The 13,210-nt window shown below is 40.9% G+C and overlaps 1 protein-coding gene across 2 annotated transcripts in view; it reads left to right on the forward strand.

Annotated features, from left to right (window-relative positions):
- The first annotated feature begins 7,408 nt into the window (after positions 1-7,408).
- The window catches only part of LOC129764613 (programmed cell death protein 4), a 42,282-nt gene continuing 36,480 nt past the window's right edge, over positions 7,409-13,210 (forward strand). Inside the window, exons 1-2 of one of the 2 annotated variants that reach the window (XM_055763881.1) lie at positions 7,409-7,751; positions 7,836-8,874. In XM_055763881.1, the coding sequence (XP_055619856.1) occupies positions 8,172-8,874 (703 nt within the window). In that variant the 5' untranslated portion in view covers positions 7,409-7,751; positions 7,836-8,171. Of the gene's footprint in view, positions 8,875-13,210 lie in introns of both variants that reach the window. The other variant, XM_055763873.1, reaches the window with a different exon arrangement.

The raw sequence follows: 13,210 nt of genomic DNA on the forward strand, positions 1-13,210 counted from the left end.
TTTTCATAAATTTTAACCATTTACAAACCAGGGAATTCTAATGTATAGCATATTAAACAAATCTTAGGGAATTTCCAATTCGTTCAGTATGTAAATCGCCAAAATCCGTTCGCGGCAAAAATAGTTATTTCTGTTAACTTTATTTCATAAAAACGTGACCTGTTTTCTGATTTGGCACCCTTAATGAAATACGTAGTTCTACGTCAAAAAAAATCCAACAGATTCAGAATGAGTAAGGATGACGATATCGCATGAACCTCGGACATGTCAAAAACATCTTTTTTGACAAAATGGCGGTCGTTTGAAAAACAAAATGTGGTTTAAAACGTTTTTTCTTACGTTTCACGTTTTTTTTTAAATAGTAAAATTTAAAAAATATTGTTTTTTTAGGGGTTCATGCGATAGAAGATGCCTGCAGATTGTATCCATCTAAATTTGACATAAATCGGTTCAGTAGAACTTGAGATATCGTGTGGCTCTGCTCGGTAATTAATAGGATTTTCGATTAGTCCTTTCTAGGGTATATTCTTGAATGCCTAAACTACAGAAAAATGAAGGAATTTTTTTTTATTTGTTTCAAATTTCTAGACTTGAATACTGCCTTAAAGCTACTGTTTAAAGTTGTGTTCGGTACACAATTTTGATAAAACTTTTTTTTGTGCGGTTGATAGGGACGCATAAACAAGTTTTCCCAAAAAAAAATCCGCATCGTTCACCGTTCGATTTCCTTTGGTTTTCCTGCTGTGCGATGGGACGGTTCGCGTCGATGTTCGGCCAGTAAACATATGGACGAGCGAAGGAGCGCATTCGTTCAACTCCGGGGTGCCCTTTATGCATCTGTTGAAGAACGCGCTTCTTGAACGCAGGCGAGATGATCAACGATTGGGCCATCCAAGAGAAGAGATATATCTACATATCCATGATCCTCAATAAGGCAATGTTGTTCCTCACACTTTGTAATTTAATAAATTCGTCAGACAATCTGGTTTCATGAAATTTTCTAGCACTGTTTAGGGAAGCCAACAAACAATTGAGGGTAGACATAAATAAAGTTAAGTACAAAGTTTAACTTAATGCAAAATATATACAAGTGCGAAGGAGAACTATCATAACAGAAAACTTTGGCATAGAAACCAGTATATTTATTACGAATAAGGCAGAGTACAAAAATCATGAAAAATCAGGGTCATTTCAGAAAAATCTGGATAAATTGAGTGATCGTCAGGATATCAGGGAGCGTGCTAAAAAAAAGTCCTGGAAATCCTGGAAAATCAGAAAGGTTGGTATCTCTGCCCACAAGTTTGGCCACCTCTGATATAAAGGATAGTAATGATATTATTTGTTATATTTTTACGGAGCTCGAGAAAACGTCCGAAATTCGTGTCTCTACACTAGAATACCCCCTTGAATTGACAGCCCTTGTTGTAGTGCTACGTCTCTTTATTGTTATGACCCCTATATTGCCCACTTGTCTTTTTAGAACCCCAACAAGAGTTTCGTGTCCGGATTTTTACGTGTTCAATCTTTAGGCCTTGTTCTCATTGCAGCGGGGCGTCAGCGTGGCTTGGGCGGGACGTGTGACGCTTACGATTAAACGTGTGTGTTCATACCGATGTGTTCACATAGGCTGACGTGTCGCGAGCATGGTTTTGACGTGTGGCTGGCGTGCAAACGAAAACAATTCACCCCGGCGATATTAGTGCTTCTCCGCTTCTCTCTAGTATATGTTTGTTTGTAGTAGTGACATAATTTAAATTTTTTTGATTTTTTAAATTTTTTACGTTTTTCACCCTCCGAGTTTTTAGTCGGATACGTCCAACGATGTTGGAATATTGAAAAATAAACCAATTTTCATTCTTTCATTCAAAAACATACATTGACATTTTTCATAGAACACGCCGGAGACACGCCGCTGGCACGGTATGATGTGAGTGAATTAAAATATCGTGGCGTCAAGTGAAAACGCCCCGCTCACACCACGTTAACGCCCCGCTGCAGTGAGAACATGGCCTTATGGCGGGTTTACATTAGGGAGATCTATAGCTATAGATGGATATATTCACGTGAAAATAGGTGTAAACGGGTGAGAATAAATATGATACACTTATTCGAGGTATATATAACTTGAATAAATTCAGCATATGTAAACGCTTGTGAATTTCTCACTGGTGAGAAATCACTAAAGTTAGATGCAGTTCTACTTCAGGTGAATAAATTCATCGAAGATATGAATATATTCGTTATACAAGTTCATGCTAGTGTAAACGGTTGATGCGATTTCTATAAATCTCATCATATTTCTTCACATGAATATATTACTAGTCTAAACCCACCCTTACGATGATAGATCGTTTCAAAATTCGGTAACATCGTGATACTTTCAAACTCCCTGAATACGAAAAAATCGCAAGGCAGCTGCAGAAACATAGAAACAATTTATAATCGCGCGATGAATGAAAAAGCAATTCTGTGAAAATTCAAATGAATGAAGAATAGAACACAGGATACGAAGTATCATAAAAACAGGTTTGTTTCGATTTAGAATATATTGCGCGCATTCTTTATTAGTGATGTCTAAATTTTTCATTTATTCGATTATCGATTAGTCGTTGGGGCATTTTTCAATATTCGATTCATTCGAATAATTCTCGCGTAACTTTTGAAAAGGTCCTATGTAACATTCACATCAACTCGAGAAAAACGGAGTTGAAGATCGGAATATTGTTCCGCGAATTGTTTCAAAAGGAATTGATCTTTATCACTACTTTTACCACTAGCAGTCAATAATAACTCTGAAAAACCAATCGTAACTGTTGTCATGTGATTTTAGTTAGAAATTCAAGCCTTCGAGCGAAAAATGTTACATTGGACGTTTTGACTGCCCGCTTTGTACATTGGACAAATAACGTTGCACGATGAGAATCTGAAAATAACTACTAAACAACGATCCAAATACTTGCACTTCGTGCTAAAAGCAGATCATTATTGTTATAACTCGTTGAATTGAACTAAAAACGATATCAACTGTACGTGTGCCCGACACGGGATACTTCCTGTTGGGATGCAGCTGATCATTAATCAGCAACGCCCCCCTAGTCTGTACCCCATATCTAGCGTGGTGCGTCTTTCTCGACTCGAGGAATCCATGATAGAATGGTCACTAGCCGGCGCAATCATCAGCTCGTGTAGAGTTGTCATGAGCGGTACAACCTTTGGCTCTTGTTGAATGATCAGTGGACTGCACAACCTTCGGCCCGTGCATCTGTAAAGAGTGTGTGTATGTATTGCCGCGACTAAGTAAAAGTTTATCGATCGGATAGGAGGGATATGGAACGGGGACACAACGAAGGAAACATCATTAGACGTTGACATCGGAACAAGTATAGATGAAGCAGAAGATCAGGATTCCGGCTACCTAAGATATCCCGGACGGGGATATCCGATTGTCTGCCTTTTGCTCTCAGTGCTCTAGAGAGCTGAGAGCGAGCAGCATGGAACCGGATACACGACCAGACAATATGCTCGATGTCGTGGTAGCCATCGCCACAATCACAAAGATTGTTTGCTGCGAGCCCAATGCGATAGAGATGCGCGTTTAGGTTGTAGTGATTGGACATAAGCCGATATATCACGCGAATGAAATCACGACCTACATTCAATCCCTTGAACCATGTGTAGCATGTACCACAAATTACTTTGGAGAACCCCTCGTACTATTTTCTTCAGCTCAAAATCAACAGCGGTGTGTGCTTCTGAGTGTCTTTCTCTGTGTAGAATGAGATGCATGGCAATGCGAGTGCCATTCCTATTTTCGATTTGGCCGGCTGATCATATTGAGTGCCAGGTGTAACTCGGCGGCTCAATTTAGCCAGGACGCAGAGCACCAACACATGCCTCGTAGACTTTTTTTTTGTTTTCTGTTTTTTCCCCCAAATGGAAGAGTCTTTCGGCGGGTTTTCTTGTTCTTGGAAATCTAAACCCGGCAAGTGACTCGACTGAAACTGCGCTCGGGAGATGAAAGACAATTGCCCGCGAATATTTGAAAGCGGGACAAATCCAAGCACAGAAGGAACTTCGGTGCGACTACGGAATTGTTAACATCGTTAACAATTACGTAGTTCCGGTTCCAATGAACATCTGGCTGATCTGAGGATCAAAAAGTGTGCTTGCCGATTCCGACTTGGACCGTGGAAGAGGCCAGAGCGGATTAGTGTTTTTGTATCGCGTAAAAAGTAGCCAAAGTTAGATAGATCAAGTTCGTTTATAAAACGTGAGTAAGTGAGCTAGATTCCCTCCCAAGTTATCCGTCAAACCAAATTGGAGGAAGCACCGCTTTGGACCCCACGCTCGAGGCCCGGATTTGCCACCTCTTTCGTCAACCCAGGTGGCTGCGCGAAGTACGCAGACGCAAAACCACACTCGCGCACCGGTAAACGCAGTACGGCACCAGCATCATTCTGTGAGCGGACTCAAAGCTTCACCGTTCATCGTCTACAGCGAACGGCGGTAAAGCAGAACCACGTAAAATCCTAGGTCGTGAGTAGAAATCTATTTATTTCCATTATTAACATACATGCGCATGTAGGGAATAAATAAAGACAGAAAAACCACACAAAACTAACGAATGCCACACGAAACAAAAGCCACACTAAGTTGAAGCGTGTCCTGGATGAACCGATACCGATGGTGAGCACATGCCCATCGGGATAGAAGAACGCTTGCTCGAGGTGCAAACGTAGGGTAGATAGGAAACGCGCAGTTCCGAACCTCAGGGTCTGATGAAGTTGAAGCGTGTCCTGGATGAACCGATACCGATGGTGAGCACATGCCCATCGGGATAGAAGAACGCTTGCTCGAGGTGCAAACGTAGGGTAGATAGGAAACGCGCAGTTCCGAACCTCAGGGTCTGATGTTCGAAACCCGAGGGAAATTAAATAAAAATATGTATATGTTTAAATTAAGGTTGTTGAAATAATCATGTTTGTATAAAATTATATCGTCTGTAGTTGAATGCTGTGGAATATACATGAGTTTGTTATGGGGAAAAATGTATGTAATTGATTAAATCGAGTTTCGTTTGATAAAATAAATGTCGTTAAAGTTTGTTTAGGGAAGGAAAGTTCTGCATATTTACTGGCTTTGCGGTGTAGCCTAAAACCCGTCAATACGATTAATTGTGTAGTGAGGTCACACGAGTCCTGGGTTGGGGGACTCCTTTCTGTTACGGAAATCTTCAACCCCCGCTTCCCATTCTGAAGCTGGTTCAAGGTGGGTGGGAGATCATCATTGAGTAGATCCAGTGATGATAATTTCAGTATAAACGGTGTTCATTGAGAACCACCGGAGTGAATTTCTGTTGCTTTAGATTCGGAACGCGGACAAACGGTGTCGCGGGTCTCTCTTTGTAGCGCAGCCAACAGTCGCGGAACAAACCGGGTTTAGCGACAAAAGGACAAACCCGCCCTCAGGTGTTGGGTGTCTCAAAGCCGGGCAACGACAGCAAACACAACGGCTGGTCTCCTCTTCGCAGGAGTGGCGCTTAAGCCAGCCGCTTATCTACGTAAAAGCCCCGGTAGCGACTGGCTCGCACGCTTTCCCAGCGTCGCGGGTTACACATGCACTCGTCGAGACTTTAGGGATAATCGTGTGTAACCAACGACCGAACTCATCTTCACTCCACATGCGCTGCCAACTTACGAGCGTGTGCTGACGAGGAATGTGGAAAAATTCATTATAAGTAATTTGCCTTTCAAAAAGTGTACCTTCTGAAGCGCCCACCTTAGCTTAGCATGCTAAGGTAATCTTGAATAATTTTTCGACCAAAACACTCAATAGTTGTATTATTCTTGTTAGGAAATAAGATGAGCGTTTATCAACCTTCATTGAGCGGATTGCCTCTATTGAGTTGAGACTGTCTGAAAAAATTAAATAGTGGTCGATGAGCAATGTTTCAATGATCCCCAGTGCGTAGTATATCGCACCCAGTTCAACGACATACACGGAACAAGGATCTTTGAATTTGAAAGAGGCACTGGAATTTTCATTGAAGATGCCGAAGCCAGTGGACCCGTTTATGAATGAACCGTCATTAAGAAAATTTTATCAGATCTAACTTTCCCATATTCTGCCGAAAATATCGGCGGAATAGAATCGGATCGTAGGTGATCTGGGATTCCATGGAATTTTTGTCGCATGGACAGATCAAAAATTACAGAGGAATTGCAGAAGTATGGAAAGCAAACTTGGTTGGAGATGCCTGGTGAAGGGTGCACGTCATGGGTAAGGTACTCATGGTATAAAGACATAAAACTTGACTGAGGAGTCAGTTGGAGTAGATTTTCGAAGTTATCAATCACCAATGGATGCATGATCTTGCAACGGATGAGAAATCTGTAGGATAATTCTGTGAACCGAAGAGTAAGCGGGGGTACTCCTGCCAAAACTTCGAGACACATCGTATGTGTCGAATGCAAACACCCCATGGCTATACGCAAGCAACGATATTGTATTCTCTCCAGCTTGAGAATATGGATCCTGGCAGCTGATCGGAAGCAAAAACTGCCATATTCTAATACTGATAATATCGTTGTTTTGTACAACTGAATGAGGTCTCCTGGATGGTTATCGGGTTGTCGATGTTAAATTTTAAAAAATTATTAAAAAAAATTTAAAAAATTGGATAAAATTAAAACATGTTTGATAGAAAAAATTTGTAGCCTAATTCTTAACGTAAAAATGCATGAACCTTGAGAAAAAATTCCTTCTTTCATTAATCGCGTTTACAGTGGCATTTATTCGATGTATTCATATTTTGATTTTAAATTATTCGATACAAAATTACTTCATTATAATCTCAGAAATTCGATTTTTAAATTAATCGAACGATTAACCGACGTCTTTATTCTCTATTGACACAACATGCACCCACCGATGTGTGCGCTCGCAATCGAACAAACAGTAAACATACGGCAACATAAGAAGTTCCAGAAAGTTCCGTGATTTGCTTTCGATTTTAACACCTGAAGGTCAAACGCTAAACACCCCTAAATGCAAAACTCTCAGCGCGTATTTCCATATGGCGTATCGGTTTTTATTTTTCTCCTGCTTCTTTCTGCGCTAGAAGATGATTATGGCGGCGGACGGTGTGGTGTTTCGTATTCGTAATTGTTGTTATTCGAATGGCTCGCTCCTCGTTCGCCGGTAAGCCCTCAATACTTAATAACAACATTTGCAGAGAAAAACAAATATTGGATAATAATCAAAACATAGCGCTACACAAGCAAAATATTGGAGGGGAAATTCGCACACACACAACGCGCAAACGAAGCGAACACACACACATGTGCTCGCAAACTCCTCATCCGCGGGGGGCTGTGTGCGTGTATCGAGGAACGCAACGAACCGGTCTCGGTCGGCGGCAGGCGCTGACTTCTTCGTTGGCAGTCGAGCTCATTGGATGTGTTTTCAAGTTTCGGAGCAAAAGCTGTGCTTTTTTTTGAGTGGCATTCCGGTTTCTTCTTTCTGTGTCTCTCACTCACTATTGGGGTGTGTTGTGTTCCTTTTTCTTGCATGAGAGATTGCTGTGTTTGGGGCTATCGCGCTACATTTAGCAGCAACAGCAGCAGCAGTGAAAGGAGCACTTGGTGGAGCAGGAAGTGAAGAGAGTGGGTCGGTGGTGTAGGCAGGCAGGAAGAACCTCGGTGTCGCACGATATTACGCAGTATTTGTTCGCGATCTTTCCAAGCTAAAAGGTGAACATTTAGATAGTGTGTCCTGCAAGGTTTTTACTCCGGTGAAGATAAGGTGCATTTGATGGTGTATTTTTAACTTTGAAGGTGATATTGGACACATAGTTGGCGTTGCAACAGATAGAACTTGCTGGAACAACCTGCAGCTGGTCTGCGCCGTTCAAGGCCGGAGGACATTTTGTTTTTCAGTGAAAAAAGTGAGATAAAAAGACTGACATTGTTTTAAGATTTGACCATAGTGAATAAAAAGCTTGATATTGCGTGGGTTTTCGCTGAGTGAAGAAAGGACAAATATTATTCAATCAAGTTAGAGCCGGCATCTTCTGAAAATAGCCCCACAGACAGCGGCGTGTCTGTTTGTGTGCGTGTCCCTTCGTTCCATCCGGTGTGTGCGTGAGCTCAAGTGCTGCAACAGCAGCAGCGATGGAGTTCGAGAAGCAATTGAACGGGGATTGCAAGGGCCATAATGGTGTCCCGCTGACCAATGGACACCATAAGAGTCCGGTTGGGAGCCCGAAGGCACTCGCGAATGGGTCCGCTTTTGATGGGCTTATGAAAAAACCGACTGCCATACTGGATGACACAAAACAGAAGAGAAGAACCCGCAAATTGTCCCGTTCGAACAGCAAAGATGGAGTGCTTGGTGTCGCCGGTACACCCAACTTTGTTGCCCCACACCGGAGGTGGAAAAACAGCCGCCGACCACGCAACGGTGTGGGCCGTGGTTTGCCCAAGAAGAACGGAGGCGGTGGCAAGGGTGTCTGGGGCAAGCTGGGCTCGGAAATCTACGAGGAGCTGGACGAGGAGGATCAGAACGATCCGAACTTCGATCTGGACTCGTACAACAGCCAGCGCAATATCGAGCTGAAGGAAGTCATTCCCGAGTTGACTGATGAGGAATTCACCCGGAAGGTTGAACCAATCATCTTGGAGTATTTTGAGCATGGGGACACCACCGAGGTGGCCGCTAGTCTGGACGAGATCATGAGAGCCGCGAAGCGGCCACTGGTGACCAAGATCGCCGTGGAGATTGCTTTCGAGCATAAGCAATCCCAGCGGGAGATGACATCCGTACTGATCTCGGATCTGTACGGGAAGGTGATTGGCCGTTCGGACATTACGAAGGGTAAGCATTGATGTGCGTGAGGTTCTTGGCAGACAAAAGAGTTTTATTCTATATTGTTCCTTTCTCCTAGCATTGTTTTTGTATCGATTGTCGGTCGCTATTCATTATTCAAAACGAGTTACGAAAACAGAAACTTCCAATAACGAGACTTCTCAGCCTATTTCACAGCATGTGATTTTACGCTGAAACATTCATCCACAATTCTGAATTGCCCTTGAGAGGCATATGATGGAAATGATAAAATCATTTTTTTTTCTTCCTGAAGGCGCATACTTTCGGTTCGTTTGATTATTGTAGAAAAATATGTTCATTTCAAAACTCTTGTTAAAGCATAATCTGGATCATATTAAAAAAAACTTCATTATGGAAAACACAATCATTTAAACAATTTCGCGTTTTTAGAATCAGTTTGAGCTAACGTAATGATTTGTTCTAATAGGATAAATGATCTTGGTTTGTCCAGTCGAAAATATGATCATGGTTTGCCCACTTTTTTGAATGCTCTAATTCAGCGCTCCTGTGTCAAATAAGGCCTTCGAATGTTTCGAAACATATAAATGAAATTGCCTTTTACATGATTTATAGTAGTTTGATAGTATATTTTTACGAAATCACATGTTTTAAGGGATTATAAAATACACCTTCTATTTGTGTCAATGCGCCCCATATTCGAGCTAACTTTTAATCGATAACCAGATGATCATTTGGCACGTATGCAGACCTTTTTCAGGATTATAACACTTAAAAATATTGTAAACATCATGCTTGCACACCATTTGTATCGGATTTACAAAGCTAAACCATTAAATTAACGCATTTTGATGAACTCAATTCTGATCATGAGTTGTCCAATTCAATAATGTTGTTTTGTCCACATGATTTCTATGGCAACCGCTTGGCGCGCTGCAGTTTGTTTATGTTTGTTTATGGTGTGCTTCGCGCATAGCAGAAGTATGGTTTTTCTGTGTTGATTGTGTTGAGGTGAACACTTCTAAAATGCCCAAGAAAAGGCAATATTCTGAAGAAAGCCTAAATTATGAATGAATCAATATGATGACAGTAAACTCAAGCAATGATAAATGCAACATCTAATTGTGAATTCGAATGTTCTCATTCAAAAATGGAGATTTCTAAAACCGGACAAACCATGATCAGAGGTGGTCAAACCATGATCATAATTCTTCTTTAAGGAAAATCGTTAAAAAACATAAAAACTTGAATAATTTCAACACCTTATGGTAGTATTAGCAACTAGAGACTTGGGGCTTTTCAACAAACCCAAACTATCGTATCGATTATGTGTGATTTTCATGAAGAAAAATCGATTTGCATTTACTAGTTGCGTAAAAACACCCCAAATTGGACAAACCAAGATCATTTACCCTATTTGGTTGTCTGAAATTTGCTGGTGATTCTCAGTCTGCCAAAATTGTTGTGAACTCCACTTTCATTTGTGATTTTCCTCAAACGAAGTTCGCTAAAATGTATTATAAAGTTCTTAGTAAAGTTCATTGAACTTTTATCTATGTCCATCTGTATTCAATATAGCTGGCTGAAATTTAACGACTTTTTCCTAGCTAAGTCTCGGCTTTTGGAATACGCTGATTATGTGTTTTCTTTGTTATTCTCGTCAATGCAGGGAAACTTCGATATAACGTAGGGTAAATGATGTTGGTTTGTCCGATTTTGAGTGTTTTCGAGCAACTAGTAAATGCAAATCGATTTTTCTTCATAGAAATCACATGTTATCAAGACGAATTTGGGTTTTTTGAAAAGCTAATAATACCATTAGCCATACCAATAAATTACCATACCAATATTCGGCTACTCGTTCAGTCTGATCGGATGGTTTTTAGTATTAAGATGTACCAATTTACAAGAACGTGTATTTTTAGTGAAATCGTATTATCCGAGCAACCGAAGCCTTAATGAAACTTTGTCCTTTTATGGTAAGAATTTCAATTTTTTCTCGTCGATTACTTCCTCTGGGGGTACGTTAAGAACCGTTGCTATGTTAATAAGCCACAAAATTTGGAGTAACTTAAAAAAGATAACTCGAATTTTCAACAGCATCGAAGTCCTAATGTTAGAGTTGTAAAGAATTTCGTTCACCGTTTAAAACGCGTTATCAAAAAAGGGGTGGTCACATAAAAAATGTCCTAAAATAAGCTTTATTTCCGCTTTTTAAAAATAAAAATCGCTTCACTTTTGTAGAGGTTATTAAAATTTGTTACGTGAACGTTTAATCTGAAAGATCCTGTATTTGTAGCGAATTGTGAAGGGCAAATCATTCACAATAATGTTGAGTGAAAAAAAAATTGGCAAGTGAATAGAACCCCGAAGCAGGTTTGAAGGAAGTCATGGTGCGGGTCTGGTGGGTCTGGAAGAAAATCTGTATCATGAGCTTCTATCAGTATCTAGACTAGTATCGATGAATTCCAACAAGAACTGCTCGCTGCTGAACCTTCTAAAATCATCGATCCAGGACACTTCTAGAGTGCTTCTAAAGACGCGTCCACATTACGCCGAGCAGCCTTGGCCGCCCGGTAAAGCCCGGAATTGTGGACGTACCGCCCGGGCTTGCCGACGTGCCGAGAACCGAAACAAATCGAACCCAACCCGAAACAAGTGGGTCCGGGTCGAGAAAGTCGAACCAAGGCTAAACGAAGTAAATTAGCGTTGACGACATTGTGTTTCGTGTGTTCGTGACGGCTTCGTACCTCCGATGGGGCTTCGGCTTCGTGCACCCGATGTGATGTCCATGTGGCGTCCACATTGCATAACGAACCGAATATGACAAAATAAATAGTAGATTAACACTAACACCTTGTTTTTTTTTCACCTAGACACCAAATCGTAGTGTCCCACACATAATCAAAGGGATGGATTTGTTCCTGTTTCTCGTTTATTATCACTTTCAATTATATCCTTCTCCAGTGCCCATCGCTACCGACCGATCCTCGTCACTCTCTTCCATTCTCTCCCTCTCGCCCTGTCCTATCTGTCATTGTATCAATGTTTTCATAAGCAGGTATGCTGTTCTTTTATTGCGGTTAGAGGTAAAACCCTACAGGTGCGTATCAGATAAAAGTTGCCGAAGTGCAGCGAGGTATGATGAAAACCGCCCTCTGTGATCCTAGACGAGACGCCTCCTGTGTTATGTGTGGATGAAATTTAAATTTTATTTGCTACAATTAATCGTATCACTCACCTTACTCACAATATAAAAATTCCCCCGATTTTCATATATTTGCAATGCCGATTTCCCCCGGGCACCTTGGTTTTGATGTTTCTGTTAGGGAACACTTTTCGGTGGGAACAAAAGCTCCCCTTACTTTCGTGTATTTGCAATGCCGATTTCCTCCATACAGCTTGGTTTTGATGTCTATGTTAGGGACCCGCCGCATGTGTCGTCATTTCGACCAATCAGAAGTGGGTATTTCCGTTAGGATAGGGATTGAAATTATTCAATAGTTCGATAGTTAATTTCATGACATATTTTATTTTCTTCAATATAAAAAATTGTTTGGAATTCGAAAATCGATTGACGGAAAAAATCATCAATCCATCATGAAATGACTGAGCAATAAGCGTTTGAAACTGGACAATTTTCACGATGTGCTCGATTTTCAATTTTTAATTTGTACCCCAATATGTTCCCGAAAGACGTGATCCTACGTCAAAAATAATTAATGCAAGATCCTTTAGGCCCCCTGTTGGCCGCGAATCCCAGAACCTTGTTCTAAAAATGTATCGACACAAATTTCGAAAAAGCCAAAGAAGGACAAGGATTGCTCTAAATTGGATCGTTCTTATTATGCTTAAAAGGCCTTCAATTTTATATAAAACTAGCTAACCCGGCAAACTTCGTCCTGCCCATTTACTTGATTAATTCTCGAGTAATGCAGAAATTTGTGTTTTATTTGTATGGCAGCCACCCCTAAGAGAGGGGGGAGGGGTATCTAACCACCATAGAAACATTCATTGCACCCTAAAGTTTCCATATGCCTAATTTGGTTTAATTTGCTTGATTAATTCTCGGGTAATGCAAAAATTTGTGTTTCATTTGTACGGTAGCCCCCTCTAAGAGAGGGGGAAGGAGTATCTTAACACCATAGAAACATTTATTGCATCCTAAAACTCCACATGCCAAATTTGGTTTCATTTGCTTGATTAATTCTCGAGTAATACAGAAATTTGTGTTTCATTTGTATGGCAGCCCCCCCTTTGAGTGGGGGAAGGACTGTCTAACCATCATAGAAACATTTATTGCACCCTAAAACTTTCACATGCCAACTTTGGTTTCGTTTGATTGATTAATTTCCGAGTAATGCAA

The sequence above is a fragment of the Toxorhynchites rutilus genome, chromosome 1, assembly GCF_029784135.1.
Source record: "Toxorhynchites rutilus septentrionalis strain SRP chromosome 1, ASM2978413v1, whole genome shotgun sequence".
Classification (NCBI taxonomy): Eukaryota; Metazoa; Arthropoda; class Insecta; order Diptera; family Culicidae; genus Toxorhynchites; species Toxorhynchites rutilus.